At 47.8% G+C, this 19199-nt stretch overlaps 1 protein-coding gene across 7 annotated transcripts in view; it reads right to left on the reverse strand.

Moving 5' to 3' along the window:
- The window catches only part of LPP (LIM domain containing preferred translocation partner in lipoma), a 331358-nt gene that overhangs the window by 172151 nt on the left and 140008 nt on the right, over positions 1 to 19199 (reverse strand). For all 7 annotated transcript variants that reach the window (XM_082767516.1, XM_082767513.1, XM_082767515.1 and 4 more), the window contains one exon: positions 14788 to 14897. In XM_082767516.1, coding sequence (XP_082623642.1) covers positions 14788 to 14897 — 110 coding nt within the window. The remainder of the gene's footprint in view (positions 1 to 14787; positions 14898 to 19199) is intronic.

Genomic DNA, 19199 nt, shown 5'->3' on the forward strand with positions numbered 1-19199 from the left:
CAGGGCAGCTGCCTGCGGGCTCAGGTACCTTTGGGCGATGGGAAGGAACCAGACTGGCAATGACACACCACGATGTTTGACACTGGCCAAACTTTCTTCCACTTTCCCCACTTTCCATCCCTCACAGCTCTTTGATGGCTGTTTGCTTTCTCCAGCTTGCGCCCACTGCTGCTGCCTGCCCTGCTCTGCTGGCAGGGGGAATCCTCGGTGGAAGGCAAAGCAAACAAAACGCTCTCCACACAAGGAGAAGGCATCTCTTTCTACTCCACGGCCCTGGGCACTGGGCTCAGATGCAGCTGCAGACAGGGAAAGAAGGACGGATGGGGCTCTCGTTCCTTGTTTTCGCCAGGGGCAGGCGGGGGAGAGGAGGGGAAAGATGTTTGGTTTTGATGGCATCCACTCTACCTATGAGAAGAGACTGTGAGAAATTTTAACCAGGAAGAAGTGATTCAGTCTTGATACACTTCAGACTGCTGCTATTTGTTTTTTTTTTTGTTTTTTTTTTTTCTCGCTTTGCACTTTCTCCAACAATACCACTGCCAGAGGCAAAAACCTTTTCAGACACACACCCTTGCTACTCCATCTCCCTCACTGTACGAGTTCCCAGAATTTCTTCTTTCCAAGGTTACAGAAGCCATCTAAAGCACAAAAAGCCACAGCAGTGGCAAAAAGATTCGTCCTCGAGGGCATATATCAGGAAAATGAGGCACCCAGAAGCTGAGCTGCTGTGACTGTTCTCCCCTGAGCCTAAAGACAAGTGCAAACATTTTGTTTCAAATTCCCCGATGTAAATTAAAACAGCTCGCAGAGGCTGCCCCACCAAGCACGCACATGCTGACAAGAGCTGACTACAGCATTTGGGGCGAGGAGGGTCTTGGATGTTTGACTGATGCAAAATTGCTGTTCCAGGCACCAAGGAGGGGCTGGAAAAGTAGTCTTGCCCTTTAAAAACAGACAGATTGAGTCTTTTGAAACAAATCTGAAATGATGGAAGATTTCAGCAGATGTGACCGCAGTGATTTCACCAGACGTGATTGTATCACGGATCTAATAGAAAAGAACTTCCCTGCTGTTCCATCAGGCTGAAGCCAGGCCTGAAATATCCTTTTTAGTCTTTTGATGACATCAAGGATAAAAGCCAAAGGGAAGTTAGGTTTTGATTTATTTTTTCCCCTGCTCTTTCTATTTTAAGTCACAGAATAGTTTTACCTGGTTTATGTTTCTGAATATTAGCCGGACCAAAGAAAAACACTTCAAAAGTTTGAAGTGGGCTGTTCAAAGGCATCGCTTTGTGTCTCTCTGACACAGCTGTCAATTAACTGAGTGACGTTTCTACAACTCTGGCCACTTTTGAAGATAAGGAGGCAGGTGGGTCTGCCTGCACCCCACTTAAAAAAGGGGGTTCGGGTGCCAATGACCACACAGCACCAGTCCCCTTGCTGCCCCGGCAGTGTTCAACCTATGTGCCAAATGCCTCCCATCAGCAAAGCTCACGGCAGCAGCAAACTGCAGGAGATGCTGCAGGGTAAAGGGGGCTGCCCTCTTAAGACCAAGGCACAGCTCCATCCCGCACTGATGGCATGGGTCTGGGGCAGCCATGGTCCCACTTGCAGCTTCTCCACCCATGTAAAATGTAAAGAGCTCTGGGTACCTTCAGGGTTTATTTTCTCTCTGAAGCAACATGGTGTTGTAAAGAACTACACAGTTCTAGCTGGGGTAAAGGAACAAGGAGAGAAAAGGAGTTATTTGTTAGCATTGCTAGGAGACATCTTGCAAAATCTCAAAAAAGCAATTTATAACCTCGCTGTTGTGTAGGAGGCTTACAAGAAGGACAAATAATAAAAAAAAATAAATAAAAAAAAAGATAATAGAAGAAGAAAGCAAGAAACTGGAAGGTATTGGTCTCAAAGCAACACAAATGAGGTGTCTCGTCACACAACAAGCTGCTAAGCTGCAGAGCTACTTTTGCTGCACGACACGGTGGTTGCTATGAGTTTATGTGGATTTCAAAAGCAGCTCGAGAAACACGTGGGCCAAAACTCTACCATGATACTTCAGAAAAAATATAAAAAAAAACTCTGTGCTTCCCTCTTACATTTCTGTCTGGCCACTCACTATTGACCCTTGCTGATCTGATTTGGCTCTTCATAGACATTCACACTTCCATCGAGCCTCCACTCGTGCTGTCTATCTGCCAGCTGTCACCACCCTGGAGTCACTCCGTCTGCTGGTGGGAACACGTCAGCCTCTGCAGGTTAATAACTGATTATTGCCTCAGAGCTGGGGCTCTGACCAACACCTGGAAACCCACTTCTTCCCTCCTTGTAGCTGAGATGACAGAAAATGCAGTCAATTGCACTCAGCCTCCTGGGACCCATATATGAAGGAGAGCAAAGACTTCATTGCCATTATGAATCTGTATTACACTGAAGTTTTTATATTTCCCTAGAGATCTGTCTGATAGGCTCCGCTCACATATCATAGTTAGGAAACATCCCTGTCCCAAGGAGCTTATTGGATACTGGCCCTGGAAAGGGAATACAGGCAGAGGGCTGGAAGTGAGGAGCTGAAGATGCACCTAGCTGGGCAAGTAAGAAACTCAAACAAGCTCCTTCTGGCCACCAGATGAAGACACTAATGCACTGGGCCAAAACAATTCCTAAATGGGCATCTCATTCTCTGCATTTGCTGTCCCAGCCCTGACAAAACAAGCCAGATGATGACAAACCACAATCCAAAGCCATCACATCGCCAGCTGCAATTTCACTGCAGGATTGTCCTGACTTCACATGATCCGAGGGCTGGGTCTGAGCTGCCACCATGTCAAGTGCTGACTTGTGGGCCAGAGGCCCCTCCACCACCATTTAACAAGCCACTGCCCTCTGTGCATCCTGAGAGGGGATCCAATCCCAAACCCAGCACTTGGCTCTGCTCAGGGGCAGGATACCACTTGCTGGTGTCCCCAGGCTGGAGGTGCTGTGCTGCCTGCCACCCCCAGGCCCCACCTGCTCTGCTCCAGGATGATGTTATCCAGCCCCCTGCTCCCAGCATCACAGACACCTTTACTTAGGGCATTCAAACCTGCAGTACGCCTTTTGGGGTTTCTAACCACTTGCTTTTGCTCATGGAAGGAAGTCTTGGAGATTTCAACATTGGCTAAGTAAGGCTTTCAAGGCTGCGGCACCACTAAAAAAAAAAAAAAAACACAGCAAAATGGCACATGCCATTTAGTCAACAGGAGGATCTTCACACTGTGAGCCAGCTAGCACACAAGGAAGAGACACCATGATCCTCAAGCACATGAAAGCAACAGGATGGATTTGATAAGGAACAGTCCAGGGATGAAGGGAGAGGAGGCGTCCCACCAGCTGACATCTGCCAGAGCAGCAGAGCCGACAGTCCTGATAGTTTACTTACCATGTCTGATCAAAAGCTTTGGAAGTCTTGTCTGTGTTAAGTGCTACCAGATGCAAAATCAGCAGCAAGATGAGAAGTGTATTAATAAACTAAGGAGGCACATAAAGTTATTTGAAAGCTGAATGGGAAAGATGGGGAGGGAAGGGGGAGAATAAAACCAGTTTATTTTTCCATTAAGGCAATTTAATATTCTCCGGGTGGAGTTACAATCACTCGTCCTTGGGAATTAAATTGAATTAGCAAAATGTTCTTGTTCATCAGCAGAATATACAATATAAAGTGGAATGTATCAATTATTTCTTTATGTCTTCTGCAGGACGGCGCTACTTCTCTGTTCACAGGGCAAGAAGAGTTGGCCATGAAGTCCTTTTGACCCAGAGTGACTTTCAGTGGCTGTAACTAACTTTATGGCAGCAGGGAATATATACTTTTTCCTTTAATTAATGCAATAATATTAGGACTCGTTATTGATAATTATGGTGATTGCTAAAAGTTTCCCCTCTCTTTGCCCACTCCCCCGCCAACTTGAAATCTGCTCCAATATTGTCACAAATTAACGTTTAATTAGCCATCTAGCAGAACTGATGTTCCCCACAGAGTATTGCTGCTTGCAGAAAACCCGAGAACTACGAGGAGATATTGGATATTTCATCATCTGCCTCCAATGGGAGCCATAACCGAAGAGTAACCAATTACCCCAATACAGTTCCAAAGTTCAATCAATAATAGGAACCAAATAGCTCATTAGGTGTCCGCTGCAGCAAAGGACGGCCTTTCCACTGACTCACATTACATGGAAGTTACGTTTATAAAAGATCCCATGGCAATGTCCAAGAGCAGAGACTCCCTTAACCTCCACATCCTGGCCAAGTCGTAATCTTCCTCTTTCCTCTTCTGGCGTAAGAGAAGAGGGAAGAGGAGGATGCCTCCAACTGCACAGGACGTGTCTGACAAGCCACGAATTACACACGCCTACACACACACATCTGTTGGCCAAGGCGCTGCCTGAGCGAACCCAGCAGCCACAAGAGGAGGTGAGGACACTCTCTTGCCATGTTCCCCCCGGAGCAGAGTGGCTTTTGCACTCTATTTTGTTTCCTCCTCGTGAAGACTGTGACAGCTCCTGAAGCTCTTTGAAACTTCTATGTGAACTACGCCATCAAACACGAGCAGGCTGAAAACAGCGAGGGGCAAGAAAAGAAACGCGTTTTTGACAAGATTTATCTTGGATGGTTTTCCACGCAAGGCTATCCGAATGGAAGCCACATGTTGGAAATTCACCTCCTAGAGCCAGCGTTGGAAGCCCCACTGCTGGAGTACGGCACCCAGAGATGCAACAGCCGGGGAGCTCACCTTGGGGGCTGTGGGCAAGCCATCCCCGCCAGCCCCCATACCAGGATTTGTGGTCCAGAGGGAGAAACACCGACCACCAGCTCCTTCCCAGTGTTGTGCAATCCTGTGGCAAGGGAGGCTGAAGATTAGCGATTTCTCTTCTTTCAACACTTCTGGCAAGTCTGATGCTGAAATACCGCATCCAGGTTGGAAGGCAGCGTTTGAAAAACTTGAGAGACTCCCCAGAAAAGCAGAAACAGCTGACAATGAGACACGTACAGAGCTCACTTGGTTTCACTTATAAAGGAGACTGAGTAGCTCAATAGCTATACCTAAACAGCCTCGCAGAATGAGAATGCCGGATACAAGACTGCCCTGCCCCATCTAGCAAAACAGAACAACGTGCAGCAGCCAGGAGGCTGAAGCGAGACCGATTCCGGCTAAAATAAAAGAGATGTTCACTTTATGCCTAATAGTGCAGGTAATTAAATGCTAGAACCAACTTCCAAGATTTCTTCATCTCTTGGCATCTGCTGCTCAAGCCGAGGTGCCTTTAGTCTCTCCAGGTGACCGGGTGAGGCTGTGATGTGCGACAGGCAGAAGGACACAGCTGGCAATTTGCTGGCTCTGCCTGGCCCCCAGATCCACGGAGGGGAGAAAGCGAAGGCGCTGCTGTGCTCGCAAAGCTCTGCTGAAATCACTTTGTATTTGTAGCACTTTAACTGGAAATTAAATTTGCATGAACAAACTCTATCCCACACAAGACTGTATATTGTGACAGTTAAATGAAGAGCTTTTAAAAAGGGACACGTCTCAGGCAATTTTAATCAAAAAAGATAGGTTTTGTTAAAGCTACCAATTTCAGAAAATTAAGGTTGACTAAAACTGTTTTTAAAAACTCCTTTTGGAATTTAATCACATGTTGGAAACCCATATGCAGCTGCTTGTGTCACCTGCAAAGAGACTGTATACAACATAAGCTTATGCTTAATTTTACACGTGTGCTGAAGTTCTATCAACTTCAATGAAGTTTCAGCACACAGTCGAGCTTCTCTGAATTTGAGAAAGCATTCCTGAGCACGGGCTGTGAAGCTATTATGAAATCACCACCAAAAAATAAAAAGTAAAACAAAAATTGGCCATTCAATTTTCACAGCCTGAATAAGCTCCAAGCGCCAAAGTTAAACATATAACATATTTCTGAATTTGTTTGCTTGTTTTGCTGGAATAGGAAGGGGTACATGCCAAAAAGTTTGCAAGGATTCAAGAATCTCCCGGAGAGCCTGGCAAGATGTCAGGAAAATGGATGTATAAAACTACATGAAAGTGGATGGCTCGGGTTTGGCTTTCGCAGAACCGAGTCAAGTTAAAAAATTTACTATATGTCTCTCGAAGCTGAGAATGGGAAAGCCTGGACCCTGCCTCAGTACACATGCTTAGGGCAGATGACGGGTGCTGGCTCAGAGGGCAGCCTGTTGCAGCCCACCAGCAGCTTCAGATAAGCCTCAGCTGGGCAACACCCATCAGGTCTTATTCGCTGAGGAAGGTCCTCACCTTCAAGAAGTTGGCTGTCTCCTTTTCCAAACCATTAGGCCTGCATTTCAATTCCCTTCAAGGCTGCAGGACTCATGTCTAGTACTTGATTTGGCTGAATGACCACAGGTTTTCTTTCTTTTGTTTTTAACCACAAAGTTCTGTTCAGACACCTTACCTTCTAGACTTTTCCAAAGGACTTCGGGAGAGGAAAAAGTATCTGAATTACACAAAATTGGAACAATGAACAACTTGCAGAGACCACCATAAAACCTTGCAAAGAGAACTCTCAGTATGCAGCTCCTTCCCAGATGAACTCTGAGGTTTATTCTGGTACTGCCCACATGCAGATAAATGAATTAAAGTCATTTTATTTTAATTACGAATTCATGCCTGAAAACAGATATGCATCAGAAATGATGATTTCTACAGTACACATTAGGCCACAGGAAAATATCTCTTAACTCTGTTTCTGCTTGGAGCCAATACAGCCACAGAAGCCAAATGGCATTTACCTCGGTGCAGAAAACATCCTCTGTCTGGATTTCCTTATGAGGGTCACTCAGTTTTAGCACCTGCTGCATGCTGCTCCCGGTGAGCAGCCCTTCCATCAGCCATGGGGAGTGCTGACACCCTAACACCTGCACAGGCCCCAGCAGTGACATCTTTTGGGAAAACACAGTGCTGTGTTGCAGGGCTGAGCACGGTGAATTTGCAGAGCCCGGTATGGGGAGAGCAAGTCAGGAGCGAGGGGAGTAACTGAGCCAAAGATGAAAGCTAGACCTGAGATGCAACAAGACATGAGGCTGTTTCCATGGCAAAACAGAGACGCGTAAATGATGAGATAGAGAGGGAAGGAGCTGTAGGTCGGGGCTGCTGAACGAGAGAAGCCTGTGCAGCACCTCTGACAGAGTCCTCGCTTGCTTGTTTGAGCAACACTTGGAGCTGCTGCAGCCTTCCCAAACATTTCTACTTTTACTTCTCACACAACTGAAAACAAAGCCCTAAAAGCAATCTGTGATATTTTCCAGATGCTCTTTCTTACCTGTGCATTAGAGCTAACCAACATCCTGCATTTTCATCAGCAAATCGTAATGGAAGAATACAGTTGTGGGGAATGGTCCTCAAAGATAGAATTTAATGGCAGCAAACACGTAAAATCATTCCTGCCTTTCTGTTCTGGAACAAATTCCTCCAGCTCTGGCTGCAACATTTCTCATTGTTATTTCTACCACCTCCCAGCTTGCTCAGTCACTGTGCCACACGCTCCTCGCAGAGACAACAAAATCACCTGGCATGGCAACCGAAGCCTTGTTTTTCACCAGGGATAGAAACTGAAAAATGGACAGGAGCCTGCATTTGAGCCACTTCCCTTCTTGGTGACTAGATGCACTCGCATCATCTCCATATCCACATCTTGCTACTGTTGGGCAAAATTTACACCTAAAATAGGATGAAGTTTGCCCTACACTTTGAACTACTCCAGGGCTGCAAATCTGAATTTAGACAGACAAGGAGTGTATGTGCATTTCCTTTCAACTTGTTTGACCAAAGTTTACTTCACTACCCCAAAATATTGTACTAAAAGCATCAAAACCAAGGTGGAAATCTGACTTCTGCCTGCTGTGTCACGTCCCAGCCTACCACCATGACCAAGCTTCATGGAAAGACTTTGTCTTTCTAAACCACATCTTCCAACCCCAGCCAGCTTCACAGAAAAGGCAAAATAATTTGTCTCCGCTGCAGTTTTTAGAATTCCTTCTTGCTACTGACAGTTTGTTTGTCTTAGTCTCGCCGCTGCATTACAGTTCCCTAATGCAACACAGCCTACCCAGGATTTGACATGAGAGCAACCGATCCTGCAAAAGATCTTTCCTAGGACCTGCTAATCCAACAGAAAATGTGAATAGCACTCAGAAATGAGAAGAATGGAAATGTCGTCAATACCGATCATGTTATCTCGCTCTCTTCCATCACTTAGCTCATTGGCTATAATGGGAGAATTCCCACGTCTTCATTATCTATTTTCCCCATGTTTAAATAACTCTACCTTGGATACAATGATGTTTTCGCTTCCCTTTGTCTGTCACAGCCTGGTACTAGCTCAGTCTGACAGGACCAAATTGTCTCCTTTTTCTGCATGCTCTCCCTGCCTCCCTTATTTCTTACCCCATTCAGGTTCCTATTACCCACAGGAGGATAACCCAGGTCACGGATTAACCTCTCTGCAGGTGTGGGCACTGGACCTGACTGTTGCCAGCAGGGTGGCAGCGTCCCACAAAGAGATGTACCCTCATGAGCTGGGACGAGCCCACCAGGGCTTGTAGCCTCAGGCACAGCCCCAGGAGACCCACAGCCACGCTGCTTGGACCACGTGCGCAACACTGCCTCGAGTCTTAACCTGGGATGGTTTTAGCTTGGCGACCTCTGAACATGCCAATCAGCAGTCTCTCTGACCTTTCTGTTTCCTATTACAACCCTTTAGAAGGGCCCATGCCCTTATTTACATGTGATCTGTATTAGCTGCTGCTTTCTTCTGCTCCCTCACCTCATTACCCGTCGCATGGCAGATTACCAAAAGCTGCTTCTGTTCCTTCTCTGAAAGTGTTTCACAGCCCCGTCGCAACCCTCCTCCTCCCAGGGAACGCACGAGTGTGCACCAGCACAGGTCCTGGCACATCCTGCCTGCTCTGTTACTATATTAAACAATAACATAACAAATACATTAAATAACACAGTAATAACCATGATGAAAATAATGAGAACAGTTAACTGTTTGGATCCTTGCTTCCTTTGTAGTCCTTGCCGAGAGGTTTAGCTATTAAAGGCTGTATTGCATTATAGCATTGCCAAGATATTAATAGCCAGGCACAGAGATGAATGGCAGGCTTACGCTGTACAATTAAAACTTTTCCAGTTCACCCTTTCAGTAAAATTTGTGGTTTATAATAAGCATCTTTGTCTATTCTGAAGAGAGTAAGGATTGGAAAGTTACATAGATGGGAACAGAGGTTCATTAAAGATTTAAAATAGAATGTGGTTTGGCATTGTAAAACAAACATGCGTATAAGATGGGTTACATCAAGAGCTGACTGAAAGACATGCTCAGTGTTCCTTTTCTCTTGTGATCCTGGATTTACTGGTCATGCTACCCACAGAAAGGATAAAAAAGCAGCAGGAATAAAATGTGCTTGCTTGTTCCCCAAGAATATGGAGGCCTGCTCTATATCCCTGCTCATTATGCATTTCTCATATATATATATATAAATATATATATATATAGTGTGCCTACGTGCATATGTATATATGTGTAGGTATATGAGAAAACCTATGCAATTTCATATACCATACATCCAAATATTCATCAACATAAAGGCTTAGAATTACTGATTCTTCTTACCTCAGCGCCCAGAGACCTCTGTAACAGAACTAGCACACATCGACCTGTAGGAGCCGGTGAGCATTTACACATGCAGAGAGCATACATGTTATTTGTTCAAGTCTAATTCAGAACACAGCCCGTTCCCGTTTCTCAAACACACAAGGACGGCAGAAGGAGGGAGACAGATCAAAAGCATTCCTGCAAAGCCAAGGTTTGAGTAAGAGGGTTAACATTACCAGGTAATTTATTTATACTGTTGGACACGGCTTCAATTTAGATAAAAGGCTGTTACTTATCACCTGGATTTTAATAAATCACATTAAGAGTCCCAGAAATCTGCAAAAGCGGGCTCTCAAACTGAAAGCTGTACACACAGACCACGGTTTTATTTACAGAGCCACCAGGAGCGACCGCTCCTTGCCTGAGCCCGGGGAGGCAGTCAGCTAGAGCTGCGCGGTGCTACAGATGCTCCTCTCCAGCGAGCACCTAAACCCGGGCCAATAATCCCAATGATTAACAAAATCTAGCACTAGAGGGAGGCTGAACACACTTTCTGCTCTCTTTGGCCTTTTCGGCTTCTCCAGCCATTCAAAGGAAGGCGATTTTGAGCCAGGCCAACACCCCGGCAGAGCCCAACTGCGGAGATGCGCTATTTAAGGCAGCACCCCCTGTTGGCAAAACCCGCGCCCTTCCTTCCCCAGTGGTTCCTCAACAAACGCACCCAAAACCAACAAATGAACAAATTCCTCTGTGATGGATGAGTTGGAGCCCAGGAAGAGGCAGAAGCAGCAGCAGCACTCGCCCAGGGGCCGGCAGGCGGTGAAATGCTGAGCCACAAGGACGGGGCTGGCTGCTCGCACCCGGCACACGTTGCCACCAGCTCCCAAGGCTGGCTCCTGGAGAAGCACTCTCCTCTGAACAGCCTGGCAGAGGAAGGCCTGTATGCCTTCAGACCATGTTCTGTTATTTCTCCTCCCCAAACTCCCCTGCTGAAAGGAATTTCCCGTGTAACCCTACAGCACGTACAAGGGCAGGTGCCAGGCTGCTCTGTGACCTGAACGTGCCGAGAGCTGGCGCCTTAGCTTCTGCTTTACCCTGCACCCCACGCAGGCAGCACGTCTGATGGCTTCTTCACTCTAAACCCCATCCTCAAGCTCTTCAGCACGTCCCCTTTGCCATATCCCAAGTTCTATCTGCTCCCAGCAGCGGATGGTGTTTATTCATTAAGTCACCGTTTTCTCCGTACCGAGGCGGCGCGATGCGGCCAACAATTGCTCTGGGATGCAGGAGATGTGGGCACTATTTTTAGCCTGCTGCTGGCCAGCCCGGTGACCCAGGCAAATCACTTTCCCTGCTTCAGCTTCCTTATCAGAGAGAGACCGGTATTTCTTTTGTGAAGTGCTCTGCGGCCTGTCAATAAAACATGCTGATAACGGCCGGGGGCTGTTGGGAAAGAGGTGATCTCCCGGCTCAGCACCGTCCGTGCTACGGTAGCAGCTCAGGTCCCAAATTAAAATCAGACCCGGGCCGCAGACACAGCACCTGTGGGCAATTAGCAGCGATTTGGAGACGCGTGTTTTACCGGGGTGGCCCTTGGCGGGTCTGCAGCTCGGGGTCACAGCTGCTCGCAGGCACCCAGCTCCTGCCCCGACAGCTCCAGCAGGCACTGGGAAGCTTCAAGGCTCCGTGTGAGCCTCTGCCGGACAGCCCCAGCCCTCTGCCACCCCAATTCCCCCCGGGGAATCTGCAGGATGCCCCCTTAATGGTTCGGCCTCCCCCAGGATTGACGCAGGGTAGGGGCCGGCCGTCGGCAAGGGTCCTGCTGGGAGCAACACCGGGCACTTGGAGAGGTTTCCTGTAAGGGTTGCTCACGTTTGCTTTCCTTCAGAATGCCCTTTTTGAGACTAGAAGGCAAAAAGAACAACAACAACAAAAATCTCCCTGTCTCCCAGATCTATCTATTTCCCTTTGACAAACAGTGATTTCATTTTTCTTTCCGTCCAGGATTTTTTTTTTTCTCCTTTTTTTTTTTTTTCTTTTAAACTGAGCACAAGCCAACGTGGCAAAAAGCTCTTTGCTTATGTCCTTATTTGTCAAACACGCCATCGCCGCGCCCTCACCACCATTCTGGGAACAAGCCCTTGCCTCCGCTGCCTGACTTCAGCCGAAGGGGAACTTCCCAACACAACTGGCCCCCAGCTCCAAGACGCTGCTTTTTTAAAATAAACATTTCCTTTTCTCTTATTATTTTCTTTTTTTTTTTTTTTTTTTTTTTCAAAGCATTACAGTTAATAAGAAAAGAGTCAAAATTTCCTTCCCCTTTTCTCCTGCCCTGCTGTGAATCTGAACGTGAGCTAGATGAGGAAACAGAAATTACAAGAAAACGCCAGATCTACTGCAAAGTTGTTTCATGGCCCACTCCTCCTTTGATTTCAGCCAGTGTAGGCATCTAGAGGGAAGTTAGATACTAAAGTACCTTTTTGGATCTGATCCTAAGTGGTCAGCTCCACTGTCCAAACAGAGATCCAGAGATAAATAGGCCTATGAAAACCGGGCATTATTATTTTAACTGCTACTCCATAAACTCCAACTTAAACTGTAATAATCTGTGCAGCTTGCAGCTGTCTGCGAACGGTAATGCATGAAATGATAATAAACTAAACATATATCTATCTGCTGCTGCCCTCATCAACTTAACACCTAGTATAAAAAACTTTACCTGGAGCCACAGTGCACATTTTTCACGAGCTGTCAGCGGCACGAAACCCTCTGCCATACGGAGAGAATTTCTGCTGTCAAGAGGCTGCGCTGCTGGAGATCAGTTTCCAGCAGTGGAGCAGACGTGGAGGGCTTGCAGCGAGCCCCAGGAGCAGAACCTTGAACCTGCCCCACACTCAGCAATGGGATCGTCTGCTCCTGGGTATGCATTTAACGGAGGGGGTGCAGAAATGAAGTGCTTGGGGTCAGAGAGCAGAGCCAGGTTTAGGTTGGAACGCAGGCCAACACACACCCCAAGGAGTGTTGTCTTTGTGCTGTGATGTCCTGAGGCTGTTCAAACACCGTCAGGATTTGCAGCAGAGCGAGCACAGCCACCACCCCATCTGCCCCTTCAGCAAGGGAACCTCTGCCCGCAGTCACATTCAATACCCAGAGGCATCAAATCGTTTTCTCCATTGCCACGTGCCCTTTTCCCTCATCTCCCAGGCCTTACTTCTCACATCAGTGTGGATTTTGCTACTCCTGCAAGACCAGGACTGCTACTCCTGCTCATCTTGCAACACGAGATCTTGCCGGATCCTGATTCTGCACTGGCTTAGGCCTGCTCCCAATATATTTCACTGAGGATGGAAGGGAAAGGAAAGGGGAAAAGGAGCTGAGAGCAGACGAAATGCAGGGGTCTGTGTCTGCTGGGTACACCTGGCGGTGGTGACACGCAGGACTGCAGGGATGCAGCCCCAAGGCTTGCCTTCCTCCCAACAGGCTGCCATCGGAGGAATCCTGATCTAACCAGATCCCTGCCAAAACCGAGGCTGTTAACGCTGCCCCAGCCCCGGCTTTCCAAAGGCAGAGGGAAAGGGTGTGACAAATAACAATTTCATGAGCTCAGCAGGCAAGAGCCAGTCCATCTGGTGGTTGTACCAACAGGCCAGTTTCAGTGAGAGCCCCGTGGTGCTGTGGCACATCTTCGGACAGTCAGAGGATTGAGGCGCGAGGATCACAAGACACAAACCCCTTCCAAAACATGTGGCGAGGTTTCCTCCTTGCAAAAGCCCTTCCCAGGCCATGGCTGGATCTGGAGAAGCACAGAGGCACCACCACAGCTTCTTCCCATTGCACAGGGAGCTGAGCTTTGCCCCGCGGCAGGCGCCTGCTGCGCTGCTGCTTCCCAGCACCCCGGCTCCCAGGGGGACCACGCTTCTTGGAGAGATAAGAGGCAGAACAACACTTGCTGGGGAATTACTTCACTCCCCCAAGGCTGGGAAAAGCCATGCTCCTCACTTGGCTAATGTCTCCGATGGCTGCAGCCTTTCCTGGCAGTGGGAAACATAATTGTCATTAACCCCTTCCCTCTCCAAGGATGCTGAAACCATCACGGGAACACGCTTAGACTTTGGGATAGCCTCCGAACATCTTGCTACAGGCAAGAGTTCACAAGAAGCCCATGAGGGAGAGAAACGTTTTCTTTTTATAAAGGCACAAAGTGGATGAATTGACTCCGGAGTTCGTGGCAGGGTGAGGAACAAAGTCAGACCTCTTGAATCCTGTTTAATGCCTGCTCACTTGGCTGCCGCCAGGCTCAGCTCCAGCGAGGGACAGAGCGCTGCCACCACCTTCCTGGGCCATCAGAGGCAGCCCCACGCCACAGACACCTGGTTACACAACTCTGGCCAGTCTCAAACCCAGATCACGCTGGCTTTGCCCTCACCGCTGCTCCCAGAAGGCTCTTTCAGCCCCAGTGCTTAGAAGCTTGCTACGCACTGGCACAGAGGTACTCTGGGCAAGCTCAGCGCCTTCTGCTCCTGCCTGACCTAGCACAGCAGTACCCGGCACTCCAGGTGAGATGGGGAGGTCTGCATGAAGGAGGCCATACCTCGCCATCACACAGGACGTGTCGCTGCCTCGTGCAGCTTACAAGTTGTGCTTCCACCCAGATGGCAAATCTAGAGGATCCAACCTAGCAAAAATGAGGTGGAAAGGGTCCCAGTGACATCACCGGAGCCCGGGCCAGGGCTTATTTGCTGCATTTAATTTTAGGCAACTAAACAAAGCACTTTTAGGATCAGATTACTGCCCTAAGGTCTCTCCACAGTCAGTGGAAGGAGGTGGCCCTTCCAGAAAACAATTCATTCTGGGAAGGTTTCACTCCCATCCACTATCACAAGGACGTAACGCAATTAGTTTTCTAATTCAAGCCGGATGGGAAAAATCCTTTAATAGCCCAGCAAGTTTTGAATGGAAATATTCCCTGCTTGGGAAACAGAGCTTGCTAATGCTGACTTGGTTGTTCCTGACACGTGATCTCAAACCCCAGCACTCTGCCACCTTGTTTTATTACCATTCACTTATTTCCACAGCCCCTTTGGAGCAGTTCTGCGCTCACAATAAAATTCTTGCCTTCTTACCTGCACGTTGAAAGTAACATCATCCATAGGGGGTGGGGGGGGAAAGGCACCTTGTGATGTGATGTTCCCGAGGTCATCCACAGGAGGTGGGGGTGGAGGAAGGAAGTCTCCTAGGAGAAAAAAAATCAAGAGAACTTAAGACTCATTGCAGAGCACCAGCATTTTCCTGATCATTTCAGAACATCTCTCTGCTGCCCAGAGAGAAAGCAGGGAGGTAGACCAAGATGCAGGGATGGACTGGAGACTGGCTCCTGGGATGACTCGTGTGATACTCACAGCTCTGCCACTGCTTTTATGGCAGTCAACACATCATTTAACCATTAAATACTCAACTGCATCCCTTGCTGATCCAGGGGATGGCTGTGACAGCTCAGGAGCACTTTCAGATTGCTTAGAGGTCCTCGGAACCCGCAGCAGCCTGGAGGCAGCAGCACCCAGACCAAAACTCACCTCTCCTTTAAATGTGCCACAGGAGGCTGCAAAACTTGCACTGCCGAATGCCCCACATCCAGCCTGGCAGCAGATCCCAAGCAGTTCACTCCTTTCCTGTGCCAAATGACGCCAGCTGGTTTTGGTCACTCTAAAGACCGCATCAGCTGCTGACTGCAAGTCAGGACCGCCTGCCTGCTGGAGGGGACACTCAGAGGGCTGGGGCTGGAGCCCAAAATCTTCGGGGCTCGAGTTGAGGCTGTTTAACCTCCTGGTCAGCACCAAGCCCAGTTCCAACCTCCTACAAGCTTCCTCAGGCTCACAGCAGCTGGACCCAGGAGAGCCAACATCCTCTCGTCTCCAACCGCTCATGGAGCCCAACGTGCTTCTTTGTTTTACTCAAAAATGATGTTCTCTAGACCAGCCCACCACCCTCTTTGCGTTTCCCTTTCTTATAGGGACCTCATGGCTTCACATAAGGAGCTGCTGGGAAAATCAGAAGCTCTCCTCAGTGACAACAGCCAAGGAAAGGGTGGGCCAGTTGCAAACCCAGAAGCATCCACCTCCTTCAGCTCCGAGGAGGCTTTGTATGTGGGGCTGATGTGTAAAATATCTCCACTTTAAATTTGCTTTGCCTTAAAGTTCTGACAACGTCGATGTGTAAATACAAGTACAAAGCAGCACACTGGCTGCAAAGCCATCCAGCTTTGCACAGGGATGGGAGACCTCTCCTAAAGGACATCTCAGGAGGTGGGAGCAGGAAGGAGAAAACATGGGCAGAGCAGCGCAGGCAGCAGGACACCAGGCTCTGAAAGCACCTCCTAATGATGGGAAAAAAAAAAAAAAAAGGAGCTTGCCATTAGCACTGGATTTGGCTCCTGGGGAGGCAGCTACCTGTAATTTGGACCACTTTGGTATATTTTTATTTCCTCTCATAAAGCTTTATGCTGCAAGCAGAGCTGTTTACTGTTGGTTCTCCTCTGTGCATCTGTGATGGAAGTTTAAGATAAGTGAATAAAGTGTTGTATTTCACATAGCTCAGAGCTGTGGCTTTTGGAGGGTTTTAACCCTTTCTGTGTGGAAACACAAGCTGTCTCCTTGACCCAGCATCGCTCCAGCTCCCAGCTACGGGTCCCCCAGCACCATCCCCAGTGACCAAACCGCTCACAGAGGTGCTGAACCGAAGCCCAGTGACCTGCAGTCCCTGGGGCTCCCCATGCCGAGGATGAAAGCCCAGGGCTGAGCCACCACAGGGCAAGCTGGGTCTGCAGCCCCAAAAAGATTTCCTGTTCTCCTGCAAATCTGCTAAAGCCACGAGCTATCCAAAAGGCACAAAGTCCCCCTGGAACTTTTAAGGATCTTATTTCCCAGGAAAGTAATTTCTTCCCAGTTTCCCCAAAGTGAGCATGGCTAGAATTCAAAAAACCAACCAACCAACCAACAAACAAAAAAACCCACTTCTGAATCCCTAAGAAAGAACTGTCCCAAATACAGATGCTCCAAGACAGCTTGAAAACAACACACTGAAAACTAATTTAAAACAAACATGCTGCTCCAATAGACAAAATCCTATGAAACCTACTGGCTCGTTGTATGGCAGAGTTCAAGACTGATTTAAAAAAAATACATGCACAATAACATCTGCAGTATCTCCTCTTTGCTCTATAATTAATCCAACCTTTTATTTCGCATCATATGAAATTCAATACGGAGTAGAAACAAAGGAAGAAATATTTTGAAACGAACATCTTAAGTGTTTCATTCTAAAAGTGCTGGGATGTCTGAGTGCTATGTAAACTTCTGTCCTTTGCTTTGAAAACGAACCTTCAACCAACCAATGTGGTTTTGCAAACAAATTCATCTCCAGCGGACGCACGCTTCCCCAGGAATACACTTGAGATGCTGTCGCTCCAGTTAGCCCCAGCTCCAAAGCCTCACCTCCCTGCCAAGCCGTGCTGCTTTTATTACAACCCTTCAATCCACCTAAGCCAAACCCATGGAGAGAACGGGGTGAAGGGGATGAGATAAGGGAAGGGCCGGGGTTTGTGCACAAGCAGAAGGCTGAGGGGGAAAATAACAATCGCTGTCACAACTTCAAAACAAATACCATTTTGCCACTTTGGAAGAGCCATTGCTCCCCAAAGAAAAAAACATTGGCAAGAGGTTTCAGAAAAAGAGCGAAAGGACAGAAACAATGAGAAGAGCTCTTTTTAAGAGTATGGAAGAAAACACTTCTCTCTGGAGCAGGAGGCAGCTGTACCGCGCCCCAGCCCAGCTCTGCTGCCTCTCTCCTCCGCGGCTGATAAGCTGCTGGCGACCGGGAAGGGTTTGGACTGGGAAGCAGAAAGCAGATGTGTGATGAACTGGGGGGACCTTGCAGATGTTTGGCCTTTTCCTGGTCCTCTGTGAACAGATGGACTTTCCTCCTTCACAGCTTTAGTTATTTATCCTGCCACTGCACTTTCCTCTTTCCCACACACGGCCGTAGGACCCCGTCCTCCTCCCAGCGAGCTCACGGGAGCAAGTCCTCCCTGAGGCAGGAGGCAGAGCTGTTCCTGTATTGTTATTGGCATTGCTCTATGAATCCCTCAGGCACAGAGGGAAACACATAAACACCGTCAAATCTGGGTCCTGAACAGCGCACGGTTTACAGATGACTTGCAAGGAACAGGTCTTCATCTGGGGGAGAAAAGGAGGAAAAAAGCTGAGTACAAGCTGAGAAAAAAAAAAAAAACAACACAAAACACAAACACAAACAAACATCCTGTTTCATGCACCAAGCACCTTTCTCACTCGCAGGCAAACCTTTGAATTCCTAAGTGCACGGAAGTTTTCTGCAGGATCAGACTCATCTGCCTCAAGCCTTTGTTTTCAGGGAGATGCATCTGCCAGTCAGCAAATGAATTGCAGCACAGTAATTGCCTCCCCCATCGACTGACACAGTTGTTTAGACATCAAGATTTGCAGCTTTGAAACTTCTAGACACGAAGATGATCTCACATGTTCAGTAAGAAGAGACTGTTTGGGGGAAAACCCTCGGAAACACACAAAAGCAAAACATCATATTTTTCCCTGGAACAATAACTTAATGAAATCTATCAAGCAACAAAACAGGATTCACACTGGCGTTCCCAGATCTCTGGCTGACATCTGAAGACGATATGCCCAGATGTTTTTCATTTTTCTTCCTCCAAACCAAAATAACCCTTTCTCGTCATTTCTGCCTCTGAGGCTGGTTCAGAATTGGTTTGAATCACCTGAAAAACCAAGCTCCCCACCGGACCCAGAGAGCAGAGTACAGGCAGTGATGGAGCAAACCCCCACTGACGCGTTTCTCTTCTGCTCCAAACAGCTGAGCAGATGCAGTCATCTTCCATTCCCCGGTCAAATATTTAGCTTCTACTGCAGAAAGCCAAATTTGGGGGTGATCTACAGTGAAACAATTAAGATTTACACTTTGAACCTAATCCATCAGGGCTAAAATCCCTTTGATTAAGCTTACCGTGAATTTCTCTCCGCACCCATTGACCTGTATCCCACAACAGGCACTGGGAAGCCCTGCAGAATCCTGCAGCACTGCAAAGTGCTCTGGAAAATTTCATGTTGCAAAAGCCACACTGCGGAATTTTTATAGAAAACGTCAGCTCGATACGGCACGGTGACTCGTAGGTGCCACCACGCCTTACATTGACATGCTGCCTTTTCCTGTAACATCTGCATTTAACATCCATCACTGGACGAGGAAAACACACGATTAAAATCATGCTTTGTGCTGGCGCATCTTCGGTCAGAGCCATGGCCCAGGTGGTCCTCGGCACCGTGTTGGTACAGGGGAACAGCCACACCATTACACACCAGCTACACAACCCACTTAATTACACCGCATTCACCTGCCACGTACAAAATAAAGCCAACCCAAAGCACTGCTCAAACGACCATTTTCTTACCAATTACTCACTCTACCATTTGAACTACTTTTGTTA

This window comes from Aythya marila (genome assembly GCF_965140915.1).
Source record: "Aythya marila genome assembly, chromosome: 9".
In the NCBI taxonomy this organism is placed as follows: Eukaryota; Metazoa; Chordata; class Aves; order Anseriformes; family Anatidae; genus Aythya; species Aythya marila.